This window comes from Ochotona princeps, chromosome 26 (genome assembly GCF_030435755.1).
Source record: "Ochotona princeps isolate mOchPri1 chromosome 26, mOchPri1.hap1, whole genome shotgun sequence".
In the NCBI taxonomy this organism is placed as follows: Eukaryota; Metazoa; Chordata; class Mammalia; order Lagomorpha; family Ochotonidae; genus Ochotona; species Ochotona princeps.
In genome coordinates this window covers 2720938-2741176 of record NC_080857.1, presented here as the reverse complement: position 1 = coordinate 2741176, position 20239 = coordinate 2720938, and the positions used below count along the sequence as shown (strand labels likewise).

Below are 20239 nucleotides of genomic sequence, written 5' to 3'. Positions count from 1 at the left end.
TTGGGGGCAGGGCCCAAGCACTTGGCCCTTGCTCTGCCGCCTCCTGGGATGCTGGACGGGAGGCCAAAGACTCATTTCAGACTCCGGTGGGGCTGTGGGTGTCCTAGGCGGTGGCTTAAACCACTACCCCACATCCACCCTCATTTCTAGTTAAGTAGTCTCAGGTTTTTTTCTTTGCTCATCTAGCTAAGGGTTTTTTCAATTGTGTTGATCATTTTCTTTAAAAAGCTCAACGTGTGGCTTTATTTGTTTCTAGTCCCAGTGATTTCATTTTTGTCTGCTGTAATCTTTGTTATTTCCTTCTGAAAGCTTCTGGTTTCATTTGTTCTTCTCTCTGTGGGTTCCTGAGATGTGGACAGGCGATTGGAGATCTCTCCTTACGCAGGCTCTTACCACTGCTCATCGCCTTCCTGGTTCTGCATGCTCTGTGACCTGCAAGGTTGGGTACATTGTATTTCTTTTTCATTTGTCTTCAGATATTTTATTTATTTTTAAAAGATATTTATTTATTTGTAAGGCAATGTTGCCAAGAGAGAGCATGATCTTCTGTCCTATGTTCATCTCTCAGACAGCTACCAACAGCAAGGGCTAGGCAGACCAAAGCCAGGAGCCAGGAGCATCTTCCAGGTCTCCCAGATGGGTTCCAGGGACCCAAGAGCTCCCAGGCCACGGTCGGGGAGCTGGATCAGAAGAGGAGCAGCTGGGGCTGGCCATAGGAGACGCTGGCGCCACCTGTGGGGCTTTAGCGGCCGTGCTCAGCAGGGCCCTCCTTTCTTCACTGGAGTGTCTGTGTGGGAGCTTCCCTTTGTGGCGCAGGGAGCACAGCCGTGCTCGGAAGTCAGCCCACAGGCTGTGGTGTCCTTGGAGAGCCTCAGGTGCTCAGTGACTGCAGGGGCTGCACTCCATCCAGAGCTTGTGCTATGTGCTGTGGTCAGGGGCCTGGGGCTTCTCCCCCAAACCCCATCTCCCTTGGAGGGAAGGCACCTGGGCCCTGGTTCCTCTCAGGAGCAAACAAAGAGAGCCAAAATTATAGTCAGTAGCCATCAGGTTACCTGTGTGTACAAGAGCATTTAAACAGGAAATCTCCTTCCAGTAGCATCCTAGGCTTCCCTAGACTTAACTTACAATGCACTCTCCTCAATTGCTCTGACAAGCTCTCCTCAGCTTGTCACCGCCATCTGGAAATCCATGGCCTCCCGCCTGAGGGCCTGAGATGCCAGGCTGGGTGCACCCCTAGGGCCAAGCCCTGGCTGTGTTTCCTCGATTTCAGAGCTTTGGGGGATGGGACTTGCAGAGGGAAGGCTCTGCAGAGCTCTCCACTCCAGAGAGTTTTGAAAACAGAGCAGCGGGCCGGGAGTTCTGAATATTAGGATTAAAATAACTTCCAAGTCATTTCAAATATGCTTATGATTCTGTGGGAATTCTTGTGCTGAGTTCCAAATGAGTGGGGTATCTGGGGTGTGTGGGTGCCTCTCTGTTTTGTTTTCTTGGGGCCTTTCAGTCTGGTCTGAAGAACAAAGTCCCCCCTGGAAACGGTCCAGCACCCAGCGCTCATGCTTTGTGCTGCCAATTAAGACTTTGTCTGGGATGGAGGTTCAATCTGGAGTCCTTGGAAAAGCTTTGTTCCCACCCGTCAAAGAAAAAAAGACAGCAAATCCAGGGAAGACATTGTAGGTCACACCTTGCTCAGTGGGATGCTGCCTGTGACAACACAAGGACGTTTGCACAGCCCCCAAGCCGGACAATCGCTCCTTCTCTCGGCACACAAGTGGAGCAGCACAATGGGGAGAGACCAAAAGAACAAAACCAGCACGAACGGCACGACTGTGGGAGTGCCCTCGCCAAGTGCGAGAGGCTCCCCACAAGTGCAGCGGCCTCTCGGAAAAATAGCTCCACTTGTCGGTTGGTCAGCCCCGGCAGGGGCTCCAAAGCCAGGGCCAGGCACAACTTGATTTAAAGACCAGAAAACACAAGATCTGACCCGAGGTGATTTTTATTCAGATCCATGCCATGCAGGCTCCCTGGCGCAAGGGCATTCTTGGTAGCGGCTACAGCTGGAATCTGATGCTGTCTAGCCAAGGAGGCCTGTGGACACTGGCCCTGTTAACACAAGTGTCATGGCTCCAGGACCAGCGAGCTGTCCCTCTGGAATTCACCCAGTCTTCAAGACCAGCAGCCTGGGAAGTGACCTGGATCTCTGCACAGGGACGTGTTTGCATTTCTTAGTTACTGATGCCTGCCACGCTCTGTCCTTTCACTAGCGTTATCTGTCTTGTAATTTGCAGGACTAAAGCCATTTGGGTCGCGAGCCCCTGTTGACTGCCAGAGCACAGGGATGGGTGACGTCTGCCCGGTATTTGCTGAGTGGCTGATGGACTTAGGTCCTTCACTCTGGCTGTCATGACGAATGAAATCTCTGATTATGCATTAGAGCAACCATTCGGGCCTCTGGGATTTTTTTTTTTAATTGTAACAATGTAGGATCTCTGCACAGTTTTGAAAAACAAGTTCTTGACCCCAAATCAATACCACTCCTCTGCACACACTAGCTTCCATGAGATGTTGAGTATGAGCCCCAGTCTCCCAGCCTCCCGCCTTCAACTTAAACTATCCTTGCCCAGCGAATCAACCTCTTCCAAAAATGAACTCACTGAAATGAACAAGCAACGCCGCTGACCCTGCCGTGCCCCAGATCAAGAGCCTCACCAGGGTACTCAGCTCCCCTGTGGGTGCCATCTTGATGCTTCGTCCTGTCTTGGGGGTTTCCTTTCTGGGAACCCCAGATCCTGAACAAAATGAAGCTACCCCCTGCACCTAGCCTGCAGCTGGCTGGAGCCCACTTTACTATCATCGGAACTCCCTAAGGCTCACAATATGCCAGCATAGCAGGGGAGGTCCCCGAGCGCTGAGGACCAGCAAGGACCTGGACACAGGTCAACTTCAGTGTGCAAGAACCCTCACCCCTCACCTCAGGAGCCTGGGTACCAGGGAGCATGCCAGCTCCATGAACACCTCTTTTCTCCCAGTCCCCCAGAGCCTGGGACTGGCTGCCTGCACAGTGGGAGAGCGTGCCCAGTTTGGGGATGTTCTAGCCCACCAGATGAAAGGAGTGCTCAATGCTCATTTCTTGACATTGTTATCTAACCGCGAGAAGGTCCGCTGCTGTTCTTGGTCAGCAGACTCCCCGTTGAAATGTTATGCTGCAGAGCAAGGATTTCTAATGCATAGCTCTCAGGCGCATGCCCAAGAAGATGCAAGGAGCTGCTTTATTTTCAGAACAGTGAAGGTCTGGGATTGGAGAGTGGGAGCAGAGAACAGAAGGGGGAAGCAGAACTGATGGTGCCTGTGCGTTTCTGAACCAGAAATCCTGCACCTGCACTTAGCTGTGCTGTGCTGCTGTGCAGCCTCCTGCGGTCCCCAGTGGCCTCTGTGCGGCCCCCCACTTGCTGTCCCAGGCAGCCCAGCCTCCTCGGCGCTCTCTATGGGCCTCTGAGGGACTGGCTCGCTGGCTGCCCCTGTCGCCGCATGTGTCTTATCCTGGAGCTTTGTTTGCTGTCCTTCGCACAGATGGAGTCCTTAGTAAATCCTCTTTAATTAGTAAGGACTCTCAGGTTCTCAAAAGAAACATCTTTTTTTTTTTCCCTTCAGTGCCCAGAGACAGCAATAGGATTTAAAAAAAAAAAATTAACATTTTTATGCAAACATGGGAAAGACAGACTTGTTGAAGGAGCCATGAGGGATTAGCCCCAAGTTTGGACGCAAACCATGGGGCCGCCTCAGTGCATCCTGCTTGCCCTCTGTGACCTCATGCCTGCCTCCTGCCTGTGCGTGCCTCGGGTGGCGAGGCTTCTCAGTGCTGAGTGACTGAACACAGCAGCACCATGGTGGGGGAAGTCGGATTTGTCACCCTGGCTGTTCCTTCAGCAGCTTCAGCACCCTTTAAAAAGAAATTGTTGGGCCCGGCGGCATGGCCTAGCGGCTAAAGTCCTCGCCTTGAACGCCCCGGGATCCCATATGGGCACCGGTTCTAATCCCGGCAGCTCCACTTCCCATCCAGCTCCCTGCTTGTGGCCTGGGAAAGCAGTCGAGGACGGCCCAAAGCCTTGGGACCTGCACCTGCGTGGGAGACCCGGAAGAGGTTCCAGGTTCCCGGCATCGGATCGGCACACACCGGCCCGTTGTGGCTCACTCTGGGAGTGAAACATCGGATGGAAGATCTTCCTCTCTGTCTCTCCTCCTCTCTGTATATCCGGTTTTCCAATAATAATTTTAAAAAATCTAAAAAAAAAAAAAAAAAGAAATTGTTGATTTGTTTGAAATGGATCCGGGGTTCCCGTCCATCACTTCATTCCCTGGTTGTGCGCAATGGCCAGGGCTGGGCCAGGCTGAAGCCAGGAGCCCAGGACTCAATCCAGGCCTCTGTGGGAGTAACAGCAGTCTGATTGCTTGAGCCAAACCCCCTGCCTCCAGGCGTGCAGTTAGCAGGGATCTGATCTGAGAGCAAGACATAGATTGGAACCCAGGCACTTGTACATGGGATGCGGGTATTCCACCTGGTGTCCTCATCCCGGGCCTGACAGCCACTCCTTGCCTCTCTTTGAACACAGTAGCTTCAAGCTATTGTCCAGTGCCTACCACTGATCAAATCCTAAACCACAGAGCCACATTAATTATCAACATTTATCGAATGGTAACAACATACTCAACAGGTCCTCCCAAGTTAGTGTTCTTGGGTAGTTCATAAATTGCTGGTTGTCTTAATTAGGTGACCCAGCAAGGAGAGCAAGGGCTGACGTCATGAGCCCAACCCCTGGCCATGGCCTCAGATCACTTGCTTCCTGTCCCTAAGCATGCCACTTTACCTGGGAGCACTCATCAGGCTCAGATGAACTGTTCCGACCAGTGCCGTCACCACCAGCCCTAGGCCGAGAGCTGATGTTAAGGTCGGTTCTTGTTTGCTGGAATCCACTCAAGAGCTGTGACTTTCCCGCTCTGGAAGGATGTGCTGGGCAGTTCCTCCCACAGCCACGACCTTGCCATGACCTGCCCCCAGGGCACATGGCAGGCAGAGCTGTGGAAGTCCCAGGGCCCCAGCGCTGGGTGGGCACGGGGTACTGGCTGCTCGCCATGGCAGGTGGCACTGGTGAAATGAGCCTGGTGTATTTCATCGCTGGGGCCTCGAGCACAAACAGTATGTGGATTTTGTTCCCGCATTGCAGAGACACACTGCTCTCCTGAGGTGTGTCAGCTCCTTGCCCTGATAGGAGCACCGGGGAAGATCCTAGGGCTGCAGGTCCACTTCCGTGGTCACCGGGCTGGCCATGCAGGGAACGTGCTCGAATCCAGTGGCCGAGCTTGGGTCTTTGCTCATGCTTGCTGGGAGAGCCAGGTGTTTTTCAGAGTTCTTAGTAGACCCATTGGAAGTCACAGAGAAAGCCAACTGAAGATCTGGCTGAAGGCAGAGAAGGGGGTTGGAAGGGGGTGGGGCTTGTGCTTGACTCTGGAAAGCCAGGTGGTAGCCACGGTCTTGCTGTCCTGGGTGCCTCAGCTCCCATGCACGGCTGTGGGGACTTGTTCCCTGCCCCACCCCGGGTTCTGTACTCCTTGCAGCTCCAGAAATGACCTTGCCATCCCTGGCACCCCGTGCCCACTGCCAACCCTGCACAGCTCCCTGGCCTCCGCCCACTGCTCTCTCACTCCCTGCTGGCATCTCTCTGCCCTCCCACTTCTCAGCCAGCGTGTTCAGCCCACCCAGCCCTCGGCCTGTCATGGCCCCCTCCCTGGTCCCTTCCTCCTGGCTGTGGCTGTAACCATGCCCACGTGTGAGGCCTCCATTGTGTCAGGCTCCTGGAGGAAGTTCGGGGAAACATCCTACAAGACGCGAAGTAACATCTTAAGAAACATGTGGCCTGAGAGTGATGATGGTGATGATGCTTGGAAGCTGTACTGGCTTAGGTCTTGGCCAGTTTGGGGCTTCTGGCACCCATCATTGAGTGACCAAGGGACTCATAAGCAACAAACATCTCTTGAGGTTCTGGAAGGCCAAAGTCCAGGAGCAGGCTGCCAGCGGGACGCCGGGTGCCGACTGCACAGACCGTCTTCTGTCCACCTGTGCCAGAGCAACAGTGGGAGAGCCACCCGGGGTCCCTTGTAGGAAGATGCTGATCGCATGGATGGGGCCCCACCCTCATGCCCCAGTCACCTTCCAGGGGGCCCAGCCCTTGCACCATCCCCAGGGGCAGCATCTGCCCAGGAGTACTTCAGAGGGCACTGTGTGCTTTAAGAAGGGGACAGTCCTTTTGCAGGTGTCCCCCCCAGCCCTGGCTCTCGCTCATCCCTGCCCCAGGAGCAGGCCTTCCGTCTGTAAGGGCCGCACAAGCTCCTCACTGATCTTGTCCTGGCGTCCCTTTGCCACACAGAGTGCAGCTATAAGGGACGCTGCCTCCAGCTGCAAGCGCTTCGCCTGTGGCGGGATGCTGCTGCTCTGGCCTCTGTGCCCCTCACTGTGCTTTGGGCCCAGTGCCAGGTCAGCTGTCAGGGGTGTCCATGCTGAGCAGAGGATGTGGGGCAGCGCTGGGGCCTCTGGCTGCTAGGGACGGCAGCAGGCGCTCCACTGAACTCTGCCTGCAGAGACGCCTGCAGCATGGCCACCGATCTGATGGAGCATCTCTGGGCTGTCCCACACCTGCTCAAGGGTGGGGTCACATTCCCCCAGCCCGTGCCCTGCAGAGGGAAGAGGCAAGGTTCCTACAGAGACTGCTTCCTGTACTCAGGTCATCTTTCTTTTTTCCAATGAGGGTTTTTAAATAAATAGATTAATTTTATTCTATTTGAATGGCAGAGAAACAGGCAGATTTCTTCCATCTGCTGGTTCCCTCCCCAAATGCCCACTGTACCCAGGGCTGTCTCAGGGCAGGGGCCCCAGTCGCTTGAGCCATGCCCGGTTGCCTCCCAAGATACGCATTAATGAGGAGCTGGATTAGACGGGAAGAGCCATCCTGGCAATGGATAGACTCAGCTCTGGCCTTTGTGGCCGTTTGGGGAGTGTGCCAGTGAATGAAAGGTCTTTCTCTGTGTCTCTCTCTATAAATCTGCCTTTCCAATTAATTTAAATAAACAAACAAACAAACAAATAAATAAAAGAAGTGGAGGAGCCAGGAACTCTGAGCCAGGATTCAGGGGTCCCAACAGGTGACTAGCCATGGTACCTCGATGCCTGCCCAGTAGCTAGGACTTTAGAGTCTTTAAACTCCATGAGCACATGTGGTGTCCTGGGCATGCGCGTGCCAGCAGAGTTGAAGTGGCATTAAACATTGCCTTGTGGTCTGCCTCCCACTTTCAGCACCATCAAGAGGACTAGCTCCTCCGAGCGCGTGTCTCCGGGCGGCCGGCGGGAGAGCTACGGGGATTCCAGAGGCAACCGGAATCGCACGGGTTCCACCAGCAGCTCCTCCAGCGGCAAGAAAAACAGCGAAAGGTAAGGGCACCTCCGGCCGCGGTGTCCGCTGCGCAGGCGCCTGGTTTCCGGAGATGGAGCCCTCCCTGCGGGCCAGCCGGCAGCACCGCGTGGCACCCCGGCCGCTCCGCCCATGGCCAGGGCGGCTGCCCAAGCCTCTGGGCCCAGATGCATCCCCGACATGTAGGAAGGCAGCTCCTAGGAGCCCGCATGCTGCCGGCCGCCCCCCTCCCGAGGTCCTGCTGGGCTTCCCTGAGGGGAACCCGAGGGAGCACCACGCCATGGTAAAGTGGGTTCTAGAGGACTTCATTCCACCCGTCAGTAGTATTTCCTGACTTGTCATTTTATGATTCATTGAGGACTTTTTAATGCCGAGCTAACGTCCCTAATGTGAAGCGTCCTCGCTGGTTCTGTGGTGTACTCTAACTCCTCGTGTTGAATTGTTCTAGAAGGTTCATTGACACGGGGTTGACATAAATGCCTGTGGCTCTGGTGAGTGGAGGGGGTGAGCTGGGTTCTTGTCTCCACACGAGGAGAAGTCCAGGTGTGGGACGCACGAGCTGCGGTCAGTGAGGATCTAATGGAGTACGGCACCTCTGCAGACAGAGTGTGAAAGGATGCCCACTCACTCACTCTGGGGTGAGCGCGGTGACATGGTGTCAGGGAGAGCAGACACCTGCCAGGCCAGGCAGCACGGCCAGAGAGGGCTCGGAACGTGGGGCTGGCAGCGGGTGGGTCCAGTTCTTCCCCTCCACTCTCTCCTGGGTGGGAATAGCCTAGCCTGCCCACCCCAGGCTGTTGGCTAGGAGCCTTCCCCCAGGGTGACGCGGTGCAGGGGCCTGCCCTGGGTGGGATGAGGCTCTTGTGCTGCTGCAGAGGCTCTTGTGCTGCTGCAGGTGCTGGGTTTTGCCAGTGCTCCTCTCACACTAACTCTAACTTCTGACCTTCCACCAAGAGTCACGTTTTACAAAAGCTTCATGGGAGAGCTCCCTGCCAGGGCTTCAGTAGCCTGTTGCAGGTTGAAGAGTGTATTACTCAGGTGCGTTTCTCTGTGTCTTTACCCAGCAGGGTGCTTTATTCTAGCCTGAAACATGGCACGTTTCTCCAACCTGCTCCTACCCCAGTGCTGGTGGAGCGGGGCGGGGGGAGGCTTAGTCACAAGACACCCCCAACACATTGTGGCGATTCCAGGTCCCTAAATCCTGCCCCTCAGCTATGTAAAGGAAGTCTGGATTCCTTTTTTCCATTTTATTCCTAAAATATGCCTTTTGTGGACGTGGTCTGGCTGCTGTCCTCCCCAGAGCAGGTCAAGCTCTCAGTCAATTAGCACTTCCAAAGCCTTGGTTGTGGGTTCCCGTCTCCTCATTTCAGCAGTGGGTGCTTCTTATCAGAAGATTAGGCTAATTGGGTGATAATGCCTTGGAAATCAGGCAAGGCGGTTACAGTGGCAGCAAAGTGTATGTGTGCCCCTGTGCAGTGTGTGTGGGGGGTGCCACAGGGCCCACAGCGCTGGGCTTCCCCGAATTCAGGGCGAGCTTGGAAGTTGACCTGAAGTGTCTGGATCTTGGCAGCTCTTCAACCCACGGCTCCTCCTCTGCACATCTGATTTTTATTAAGAATTTCCAGAAAGAATCCGCATTGTGTGTACTCCAGTTCTGCATTATCTCTTCAATCTCACGGCTTGAATAATGTGCTGGGTAAAGACTTCATCAAAGATGTTTACAGGGGCTTTGTGAAAAATGCCGTGGTAGGGAGCTTTGATATGGAAGAGGGGCTGGGGAAATCCACTAATCATTTTCTAAAAATAATGCAGGCCACTAAGTCTTTCCATTTGAGAGTAAATCCTTGGTCTCCTTGGAACCTGGGGGGGGGGGGGCGTCCTGCTCCTGGGGTTCCCATGGAACGTGGCTGCCTTTATAAGGGGGAAGTGCTGGTGCTGACCCCTCTAGCAGCGGTCACCAGCAAGCAGCCACAGTCAGAGCCAAGGTCGTTGCTGGTGCCGGCACAGGCTGGACCCTCTATTCTTTCCTCCTTCCTGTGGGAGCGCTAACATGTTTCAGGCACCTGCACGTGAGGGAGAAGCGTTGGAGGGGCCCCTCTCCGTCGGGCTCCTTCTATTACATGTCGCCTGTGTTCGGTGGATTTCCCGGGTCACTGGCTGGCTGGCATTCGCTGTTCCCATGCGTCTTCATCAGGAGCTGGGGGTGTTCAGCTCTGCATGGCTGGACTGCAGAGAGAGGAGTGCTGGGAGGATCTGGCTTGTCCGCAGTCCTGACTTCCAGTCTCCAAGCCTTGGCTTTTCCCTCTGTGCAACAGGCTGGTTTTAGCTGGTTCCCTGGAAGTTGCCAGCTCAGCTGCCAGAAGGCATGAGCACGGTGCTGGGCAAGTGCGGCATGGACATCGCAGTGATGCTCGGCACAGAGACTGTGCAGAGCACAGGAAAATCCTTTATGAGCTTGCTGAGCTCTGAGCTTCATTTTCCTCAGAGTGAGGATGTCCCGTGACACCTGCAGTCGCTGGCATGTTTGCTGGTCTGACGCACGCTGAGTTAGGTCCACCTGAGTCGCGGTTCTTGGAGTGCCCCAGTCCTGGCAACACTTAGGGAAATAAACTACCATCATTCCTTCATCCCTGCGGCTTCCACGCCCACAGGCAAAGCTATCTGCAGAAGAGAGCCCTCTGTGCTGGTATGCTGGCAAAGTGCCCACTCTTTTCTCATCAGAATCCCTCAAATCATGCAGCATCACAACTGTTTTCATGGCAGTCACAGCGTGCTGGACACTGTAGCCCACAGACGATTTGCATAGTTGTTTATTCTTGAATTTTACTTATGTATTTGAAAGGCAGAGGGAGAAATATTCCATTCACTGTTGTACTTCCCCAAAGCCCATAATAGCCAGGGCTGGGCCAGTCTGGATTGATTCCAAAAACTCTGTTATGGGACACAGGTAACAGCTTAACCCACGTGCTCACCCCTGGAGGTGACTTAGGGTATATGGAGTGTGTGTGTGTGGTGTGTGTGTGTGCCTTGGGATGTAAAGGACCTCACGTTGTGGTCGCAGACATTTGTGGCTGTCTTGGAACAAATCTCCCAGGCATCCTTGGGGATGATTGAACCCATTATAAACCTCACGAGGCTGAAGACAGCAGCAGGGAGCTGGCCCGCAGGCCGCACTGCTTCCCAGCCTGCCTCTGCTACGAGAGGAATCCTTTCTTTCCCTTGGGAGGCTCCTCAGCATGCGAGCAGTGCACACTGGCATCACGGCACTGGGCCGCCTCCAGATGGGCCCTGGTGTGCAAAGGCAGCAGGTCGTCCCTCCACGGCAGCACTTTCATGGTGCCAGCTGTGGGTCACGGCTCCCCAGGGCACCCCAGTCCCCAACGTGGGTGAAGCTGCTGGCTCCTGCACAAAGGCACAAGGATCCACCCTTGCCCACAAGAAGCAAAGTGCACCAGCGTGTGGAGAAAACTCCCACAGAGCACCAAGCAACAGGAAGCAGTGTCATTTTGTACTTTTGTTGTTATTGGTTGTAAATGAATATTAACAATCCTAGTGATTTGTATCATCATGAAGTACTTATTTAAATATGGGGTCGGCAACAATCTTGCAAGGATTGCTTTGTGTGATATAGCCACCATACTAGTCCTTTAAAGGATCTTTTTGTATTAAAAAAAAAAAAAAAGAAAAAGAACTATTTGGTGTTGGACAAAGACGTGGCTCATTAACAGCACAGTTTGTGTTAGCTGTTGCTGGGCTGGTGGGATGTTTCAGTTCTTAACGGCCATTCTGTGCTCTGCCCTCAGCACCACCCCTGCCCGCCTCACAGTCTATTGGGGTAGCCCAGGCTACCCCAGTTCTGTAAAGGAGACACTCTTACTTGTGATGGGCTGGTCTGTTAGCACAAACAACCTTTCCGATGGCTTTAGGGGGGCTTTGCTGTAACCTGCAGAAATGCCCAAATGTTTTCCCACTGAAAGAAATTTAGCTTTTAATCTCATTTTCCCACAAACTTTTTGAAGTGCCCAGCTCTGACCCTTGTGCCAGTCAGGGTGCCAGAGGCTGAGCTTTGAGTGCCTGCCCCTTCTAGAGCCCTAGCCTTCCCCGACTGTGGCCCTGGGCTCCTGGAGGTCTGGGCCTGTATGGCTGCCTGCATCCAAGGCCTCGGTCCAGGGCCTCTGCCTGCCGCTGTGCCTGTCCCCAGCGAGAGCACGTCTGATTTTGTAGCTTCTGGTTACAGAAGGAGGTACTCCAGGGAGCAGAGCCTACTGCGACCTCCCCGCCTGGCTGCCATGCCCGTCAGTCTGAGCCTTGGGTTGCCACATGACTGTGACCCCCGTTGCACTGGTCTGTGTAATCACGTCCCAGTCTCAGCCACCACACTCCCACAGTAACCATCCATCGCAGCTGCGTCTCATCATCCACCTCTCCCTAAACTTGCAGTACCAGCGGCTCGGGGTAAATTAGAATCCCCCTACTCAAAAAAAGCAGGAACAAGAAACTCAGGACATTTCTGGGACCTGCCTCACTTCCACAGCCCTGTTCGTCTCACCTGCTAGGCACAGAGCACAGTAGAAGGCATGGCGGGAGGAACAGGAGGAAGGTAGAAAGATTCCTTCTGCCAGCAGCAGGTGTCAGAGGCTCACGAGGCTCACAAGGCTCAGCAATAAGACACAGTGGCGAAATGGGTGAGGGATTAGAACAAGCAATTGAGAAAAACACAAGCTAATGGGCAGATAGCCTAAGTTGGTCTTAAATAGAGAAATACAAGTCTAAGAGAGAAGATAGCATATTAAAGAGCATGTTTTTGTAAACAAAACAGAGACAGAAAGCCACAATCATAGCAGAGTCATCCTGAGGCATTCAGTAAGGGGAGGGCTCCCTTCTCCCCAGCGACAGATGTGTCTGGAATCTGGGGCTTGATGTGAATGAACTCCTATGCACCCTTCAAGACTCAGCCTGAGGTGCCCTGTCCCTCTCATCCCAGAGAGCTGCTTTCTTACACCTCACCCCTGCCTCCCTGTATCATCCCCCGCTCCCTGCGCCCTCCCTGAAACTCTGACAGGGTGCACACTTTGTAATTTCTCATTCTTTGTATCTCCATCACTTTCCAGGGGCATTGGTATACAGCAACTGCGGAGTAAATATTTCTTGAATGAAGGGATAGTTTGTATTTAAAAGTGGCCATTTAAGAACTAAGTAAACAGCACCACCTATGGGTAGATAGTTTAAACACCGCCTCTCAGATGGAAATAGTTTACACTAGAAATGAGGTGATCTCAGCCAAGCATCTTTTTTTTTTTTTAAGATTTATTTTTATTGCAAAGTTAGATATACAGAGAGGAGGAGAGACAGAGAGGAAGATCTTCAGTCCTATGATTCACTCTGCAAGTGAGTGCAACGACCGGTGCTATGCTGGGCCAAAACTAGGAGCCAGGAACTTCCTCCTGATCTCCCACGTGGGTGCAGGGTCCCAAGGCTTTGGACCATCCTCACCTGCTTTCCCAGGCCACAAGCAGGGAGCTGGATGGGAAGTGGGGCCGCTGGGATTAGAACCGGCGCCCATATGGGATCTGGGCGCATGCAAGGCAAGGACTCTAGCCACTAGGCCACGGTGCCGGGCCCTCAGGCAAGCATCTTTTTTGCCAAACATATGGTATTCTTACCTCTATTCATCTTTTTAATGAACAGGGTAATTGCTTTTATTTTATTTTTGATTTATTTAATTTACTTTGAAAATCATAGTTTATAGGGAAAGAGGAAGAGACAGAAATAAAGATCCACCTGCTGGTTCACTCCCCAAACGGCTGCCATGGTCGAGGCAGAGCCGGTCCAAAGCCAGGAGCCAGGAGCTTCTTCCTCATCTCCCCAGGCCATGGGTCATCTTATGCTGCTTTCCAAGGTCATGAAGCAGGAAGCTGGATGGGAAATGGCGCATCTGGGACACAGCCCAATGCCCTTATGGGATGCCAGCAACGCAGGTGGGGGGTTAGTGTGATGTGCTGCTGCTCCGGTACTCGGTCATTTATATCTTAATAACTGTAAATGCAAATGTTCTTTGTTTATATGAGACCACTAAGTGAGTAGCTCAGAAACACGTGTAGTTCTTTGTAAAACAGGAGGAAGGGGGAAGCAATGTGGCTGAGTAGGGCCGGGTTGGGCACCTTATGACAAGTTTCAGATATTTTCAATGTTCAGACTTTATGTGTATTCACTCCCCAAATGGCAGATTTTCTGGTGGGGTGCTTGCCCCGAGGAATGGCCTTGAAGCCACTGGGGCTTTGATTTCCTAGCTGCAGAGTGCCTGGCGTGGCACCTGGGGCACCAAGGTCAACAGCATTGTCCCCGGGTATCTGGGGGGATGGAGGCCCCTGCGCCCTTCCTTCCCGCCTGCCACTAGGGGTGGAGCACGCAGGGAGCCCACCCACAAGGCCTTGTCAGAAATGTGCTAGGTTGAGTAAGTTGTTACCATAACTTGTCGGAGCATTCCTCTCCTGAGCACATGGCTTGCTTTCCTTGGTGCACGCAGGACGTGCAGTACTGTGGCCAGGGTACGCTGTAACCGCTGTTTCTGGTTTATTTTCACAGCAAACCCAAGGAGCCTGTGTTCAGTGCAGGTAAGCCCAACTGCGTTCTCGGATGGGGCCCCGGGGCCAGCTCTGTGTGGGGAGGGCTCCCTGCTGGTGGCACATGGAGCCAGGTGGCTTGGGTGGCAGCAAGGAGGTGCCCACCAAGCAGTCGCAAGGAAACTCAGCCGTTTCCTTCCCCTTCCAAAACTCGCTGCAGACCGGGGAAAAGCAGGGCTTTCTAGACTGGGAGGTTTCTCGTGCTTTTGTTACTCCTCCCTCCTAACTTGGACTTGTGTCACTAACGTATGCATTTCTCTTAAAGGGGTACTCTCTGATACATCCAGTTCCTTAACTTCCTCTAAAACTGGCTCTTCTTCCTCTGCCGACAGCATCCTAAACCACTAGCGAGTAGTTCAGCCACCTTCCTATAGCGGAGCAAGGAAGATGCTGTGTTTAACTGCATTCGTTGTATTTTTAAGTGCATTGAAAATGCAAATTAAAAAAAAAAGGCAGGGCAACTGTGGAATTCGTTTCACAAATTCACTTAAATGTTAGTTTTTCCATTTTTCCTCCTTAAATATGGAATCAGAATTTAAGAGTTGCAGTGCCATGTCAGCATGCGCTGTTGTGTTCATCTCACGTTCAGGGAATTGGACTTGAGGCCCAGTGTTAAGAACCGCACATCTGTGGGCTCAGTCAGGAGCGCCCTGGGGGCCCTGGAGCGTGTCCAGGCTTGGCCTGGGGTGGCAAGTCCAGGGTGGCATCCTGGGCAGGCCAGCCACACCCACGCCGCAGTCCTTGCCGTGTCTTTATCTAGCCCTTCTGTCTCTGTCTCCGAAACCCCAAGGGAAGCGGCGCGTGACACACTGCAAAGGTAGGCCGCGTGTCAGGAGCCTCCCAGCTCGCTGAGCAAAGCGCAGCAACCCCCCAGCGGGCCGCTAGAACCCCGTCTCGGTCCTCCTCTGTGGAAATGTTTCTTGTGACGCCAGCCACTTGTGTTTCATGAAAGCATTTCTCCGCTTCTGCGCAGACGAGCTTTGATGGGTGCCGGTTGATCTTGAACCGTGACGGGAATCCCTAACCCCCGTGAGCCCCTGAGAGAGCTGCCCTCTGCTCCTGGACGCCCACTGCCTGCTGTGGTCCCAGTCCTTGCCATTACATGCCTGAGAAGACACCACTTTCCCGTGCTGTTGCTTAGATTTTAGGTGCCAGGGCTAAATTCAGTCCTTTTTTATTTTCAACCAAATCGTGGAACAATTTACTTTCAATTTAAAACTGTGCCGTGATAACCAGCACCCAACTGTGAAGTACTTGTGTGGTGCTGCCGCCCCGCTCGCTGGCTGTATCCTCCCGCTGTGGATGCTATGGACATGGCCTTCCTTAGACGGAGTTCCTGGCCTGCGTGCTGTGAGCTTGAAGCCACACTGCCGTCTTCCCTTGATGCTGACCTGCCCACACAGCTCCTCTGCAATGTCCGGCACCCAGTCTGAGCAGCCAGGGCCGGGGGAGGGACCAGTGCGAGTAGAGGTGTAGGGACAGGGCTCAATGTGGGGTGGTTAAGACAGTGTGGTGACCTGCCCACACAGCTCCTCTGCAATGTCCGGCACCCAGTCTGAGCAGCCAGGGCCGGGGGAGGGACCAGTGCGAGTAGAGGTGTAGGGACAGGGCTCAATGTGGGGTGGTTAAGACAGTGTGGCTGCAGAGGGCTACTCCTCAGGGTGGGCGAGGGAGATGAGGCTGTCAGGCTAGAGCCCAGCAGGGCAGTTAGACCTGCGGAGCCAGGGAAGTGGGGGCTGGGAGAGGGGAGAGGCAGCGGGAGGGGAAGAATTTTCTGTAGAGGAATGACTCCCTGAAATCCACCTGGGGCCCTGAGGGTCTTGGCCACCATACTGGAGTAGGTGCACCAGGGGAGCCATAGGAGGGCTCAAGGATGGCCCTCAGGTGAACCAAGCCCTGCGCAGCTGGGAACAGTGGCGGCCCCCAGAAACATTGTAGCAGGAAGACTAGCAGGAAGCAGAGGCTGCCCAGAGGTGCAGGGATGAGTGTGCGTGGCCTTGTCTCGTGTACGGAGTGAAGAGTGTGTCACGTGCATGCCTCACAGGGCTGGAGTGCATGCCACAGTAACAGACCGTCGGGCTGACCTCTTGATGTGTGAGCAAAACCGCATGTGGCGTTGTTTGAGAATCCTTAGGAATGAGGACTAACTCGTAGATATGACACAGTGCTGTGCTTATCTCACAACTGTCCCTCGCTACTTTCCCCCCTGCGGTGAATTCTCTGTCAAGCAGGTGGCTGGATGCACCTGTTCCCCAGTGCCCAGTGTAGATACCGTTCAGGCCAGCTCCTTGATCCGCAGTGAAGCCTCGGAATTCAGCAAGCTCCAGGCTTAAGGGACCCACGGGAGCTCACCAGCTGCTCTCTTTGCCCTGGTAGATCCTGGGACCTCTAGGCTTAGCGCCCCACACTGGTTTTGTTCAAGTTTAGGAGGTTCCCCATGTTACTGTATTTTGTCCTTATAGTTTGTGAAACACTCAGAAGTCATTTCATTGAAGAAGTGTTTCTTGCAGAGTGTTGGTGCCTGGTTCTCTCTCTTGGGTCTTGTTCTGGTAGTCTCGGTTCCTGGGCATCCCTCAAGCGTTTTCCTGTCTGCGTACATCCTTGCAAGTGCGTGTTGACTTCATGCTTTACATTTGAAAAACTTGTTCATTTTAAAAGATAGAAATATGTATTTTTATTGCGATATAAGAAGTCAGCTTAAATATTAAAGCTATTATATGAATTTTGCTACTGAAAGTGTGCGATGAATTCAATTAAAAAAAAACTCAAGTGGGTTTCCTGTCTTAGTTGCAGTTTTTTGGGGTGCTAGATTTCCCTGCTCCTGCTAGCACAGGAAGCGTGAGCACGGACTCTCCTGGAAGGGAGTTGCTGGATCTAAAGCCTTCCTGCCTCTTCTCCGCTGGGTGCCCTCTAGTCAGCAGGGTGCCAGAGGTAAACAAGAGGCCACAGTTTGCTTCAAACTGACTTTAGGCTAGCTATTTTCTCCCGGGAGAGTGTGCATCTGTTCATTACAGAGGGTGTGCTAGCCACTGAGGTGTCCTGCTGACTTCTCTGTGCTTTTTCTAGAAGAAGGATACGTAAAGATGTTTCTTCGCGGACGCCCGGTGACCATGTACATGCCCAAAGAGCAAGTGGACTCCTACAGTTTGGAAGCCAAAGTGGAACTGCCGGCCAAGAGACTCAAGCTGGAGTGGGTGTATCCTTCAGCCTCATAGTGCCTGACGGCTTCAAGGGTCTGTTATGTTAAAGATGTGGTTTCTTTATTTCAAGGTGATAGAGTAAGAGAAAAAGAGGGAAGGATGGAAAGAGAGGGAGAAGGAGAAATCTTCCACCTGCTGGCTCACTCCCCAGAGGGCCACAACGGCCCGGACTGGGCACGTGGAAGACAGCAGTACAGAATTCCATCTGGGGTTTTCACATGGATGGCAAGGACCCAAGCACTTGAGCCATCCTCTGTTGATTTCACAGGCCCTTTAGCAGGGAGCTAGATCAGCAGTGGAGTGGCTAAGATTCAAACAGACATTCCAGGTTAATCCACTGTGCCACAATGCTAACCCCTGAATGTTAAAAATTTAAAAAAAAAAATCATAAAACTTCAGTCCCGGGCCTGGTCCGGTGGCCTAGTGGCTAAAGTCCTCGCCTTGCATGCACCGGGATCCCATATGGGCGCCGGTTCTAATCCCAGTGGCCCCACTTCCCATCCAGCTCCCTGCTTGTGGCCTGGGAAAGCAGGTGAGGATGGCCCAAAGCCTTGGCATCCTGCACCTGCGTGGGAGACCTCGAATGGTTTCCTGGCTCCTGGCTTCGGATCAGCACAGCACTGGCTGTTGTGGTCATTTAGGGAGTGAATCATCAGACAGAAAATCTTCCTTTCTGTTTCTCCTCCTCTCTGTATATCTGACTTTGCAATAAAAATAAATAAATCTTTAAAAAATTTTTCAGTCCTTTAAACATTTATGAAGCAAATTATTTTGCTCCTTTTAAAAATTTTACTGCTAACTGATCTGAGAGACAGAAACGGGCGGGCAGACAGAGCCCTGTCCACTGGCTAACTCAGACACCTGCAGCAGCCAGGGCTGACATGGGTCAGGCTGCAGCTGAGGGCCAGGAACTTCATGCAGGTCTCCTTCGAGGATGGTAGGGAACCAAGGACTCGAACCATCACCGGCTGCCTCCCAGGGTGCACAGCACCAGGAAGCCGGAGTGGGGAACAGAGCTGGAACCTGACCGCGGGATTCCCATTCAGTGGAATAATGGGTTGGCCAAATACCTGTGCCACTCTCACTCTTTAAAAGATTAACTTAACCGAGTGGCCAGACTGTAGAAGCCAGTACTGTCTCCTAGCAAAGGAGGTATTCCAAAGACCTGTGATCGTGAGGAAAACCAGCCCATCCTTCCTTCCTGGGCGAGAGACCAGGGGCCCTTCAAACACGTGGCGGTGTTCTGAGCAGAAAACATTAGTGTCAGAGAATTGGGTGACTTTTTAAGGTCGGGGAAAAGCAGTGGCCATTTCTTACCTGAATTTCAGTCTTTCCAAAAACACAAAATCAGTTAAAAAGTGGCCATTTCCAACGTGACTGCACAGGTGCAAGCCAGGAGGTCGGAGCTGGGGAGGTCAGATGTATTTGGCATTGAATATTGGCAACTTAATGTAGTTTAAATTCATGAAATTCGTGGCAAGGGTCCTAGGCCTCTCACTGCTTGTGCCTGTTGAATGAAGCTAATGTCTTGTTAGCTCTTAAAGGAAAAGTGTTACCTTGACATGCACACAAGCTATGGGTACCGAGGTCGAGACTGTCGGAATAACCTCTACCTGCTGCCGACGGGGGAGACTGTGTACTTCATCGCGTCCGTGGTGGTGCTGTACAACGTGGAGGAGCAGCTGCAGAGGCACTACGCTGGCCACAACGATGACGTGAAGTGGTAAGGCCCAGGACTGGGATGCCAGCAGGCCAGGGCACAGGTGCAGCCATGAACACGTGGAAGTCCATGCTGGGACAGGATGGAAAGAAAAGTGGGATTGTTGGAAAAGCCCTCCCTCACGTGCTCTGGGCTGTCTGCCAGCTCCCTGCCCTGTAGGACCACTCTCCTCTCTGGTTCTCCCTCCTCACGACCTAAGGAGACAGCGCCAAGACAAGCCTCCTCGGAGGGCATCTTAACTTGTCACCTGCTGAAGGCGTCTAGTTTGGGTCTTTAATTTTTCTGTTATAAGGAATCTGTTTTGCCTTGTGTTTATGGCTGGGTCTGCTAATCTCATCATTCGGTTACGGCTTTTGGCAAGGGATTCGGAGAGAAGAGACAAAAATGCTGCCAGTAAGGGTTTTGTGTCTTTTCTGCTTCCTACGTTATGGCCTTAATGCACCTGCAGACCAAGTGGCTTCTCGGATGGAAAGTGTGTTCTCTCAGCATTATATGCTGCTCATCCTTAAACGTGAAACTCCGGGAGAAATGAGGGGCTTGAGGGGAAATGAAGCGGGGATCACGAGGAGCAGGAAGCTGTGTCGCAGTGGCTTGGGAAGACGCTAGCTGTCTTTCATGTCATGTGTCAGTGTTTTGCGCGATGGTGTTTGCTGAGGGAGAAATACAGCTCACCTTCGAAGTGTGGGTGTTGATCTGTGCCCTTGCAGCCTGGCAGTTCATCCCGATAGGATCACGATAGCCACAGGTCAAGTCGCGGGCACGTCTAAGGACGGAAAAGTGAGTAGTATTATTTTCTTGATTTTTTTCCATATTTTTAACTTGTATTGTTATTGTCATTTTATGATACATTTCCATAGGCTCCTGGCATTTCCCTTCTCCCCTCCCTAAGTCCTCCCCCACTGAGTTCCCCTATATCATCACTATAGTATAGTTTTTCATACACAGTCATATGTCCATCATTGCGGGCATGGACAATGGCAGAGAGTCCAGCATCCTATTATAAAGATAGAGTTAACAGTTTCATTGGGAGTCCATCTTTGTCGGGAAGTAGAGATGCATACAACATTGTGTCCTCACATCTGGATATGACAGTCTCCGTTACACAGTTACTGTACATCCCCTGAAATGAAAAGCCACAAAACAAAATTGGCAGGAAGAAAAGAAGTTAAAAAATGCAATGAAGTTAAATGACATGCTACTGAATGACTAATGTGTCACTGAAGAAATAAAAAAGAAAAT

The 20239-nt window shown here is 52.7% G+C and overlaps 1 protein-coding gene across 3 annotated transcripts in view; it reads left to right on the top strand.

Moving 5' to 3' along the window:
• EML1 (EMAP like 1) overlaps positions 1–20239 on the top strand; it is a 115108-nt gene that overhangs the window by 77796 nt on the left and 17073 nt on the right. For 2 of the 3 annotated variants that reach the window (XM_058655323.1, XM_058655322.1), the window contains exons 4-8: positions 7343–7477; positions 14043–14071; positions 17147–17276; positions 18854–19003; positions 19708–19777. In XM_058655323.1, the coding sequence (XP_058511306.1) occupies positions 7343–7477; positions 14043–14071; positions 17147–17276; positions 18854–19003; positions 19708–19777 (514 nt within the window). Of the gene's footprint in view, positions 1–7342; positions 7478–14042; positions 14072–14840; positions 14898–17146; positions 17277–18853; positions 19004–19707; positions 19778–20239 lie in introns of all 3 variants that reach the window. The other variant, XM_058655324.1, reaches the window with a different exon arrangement.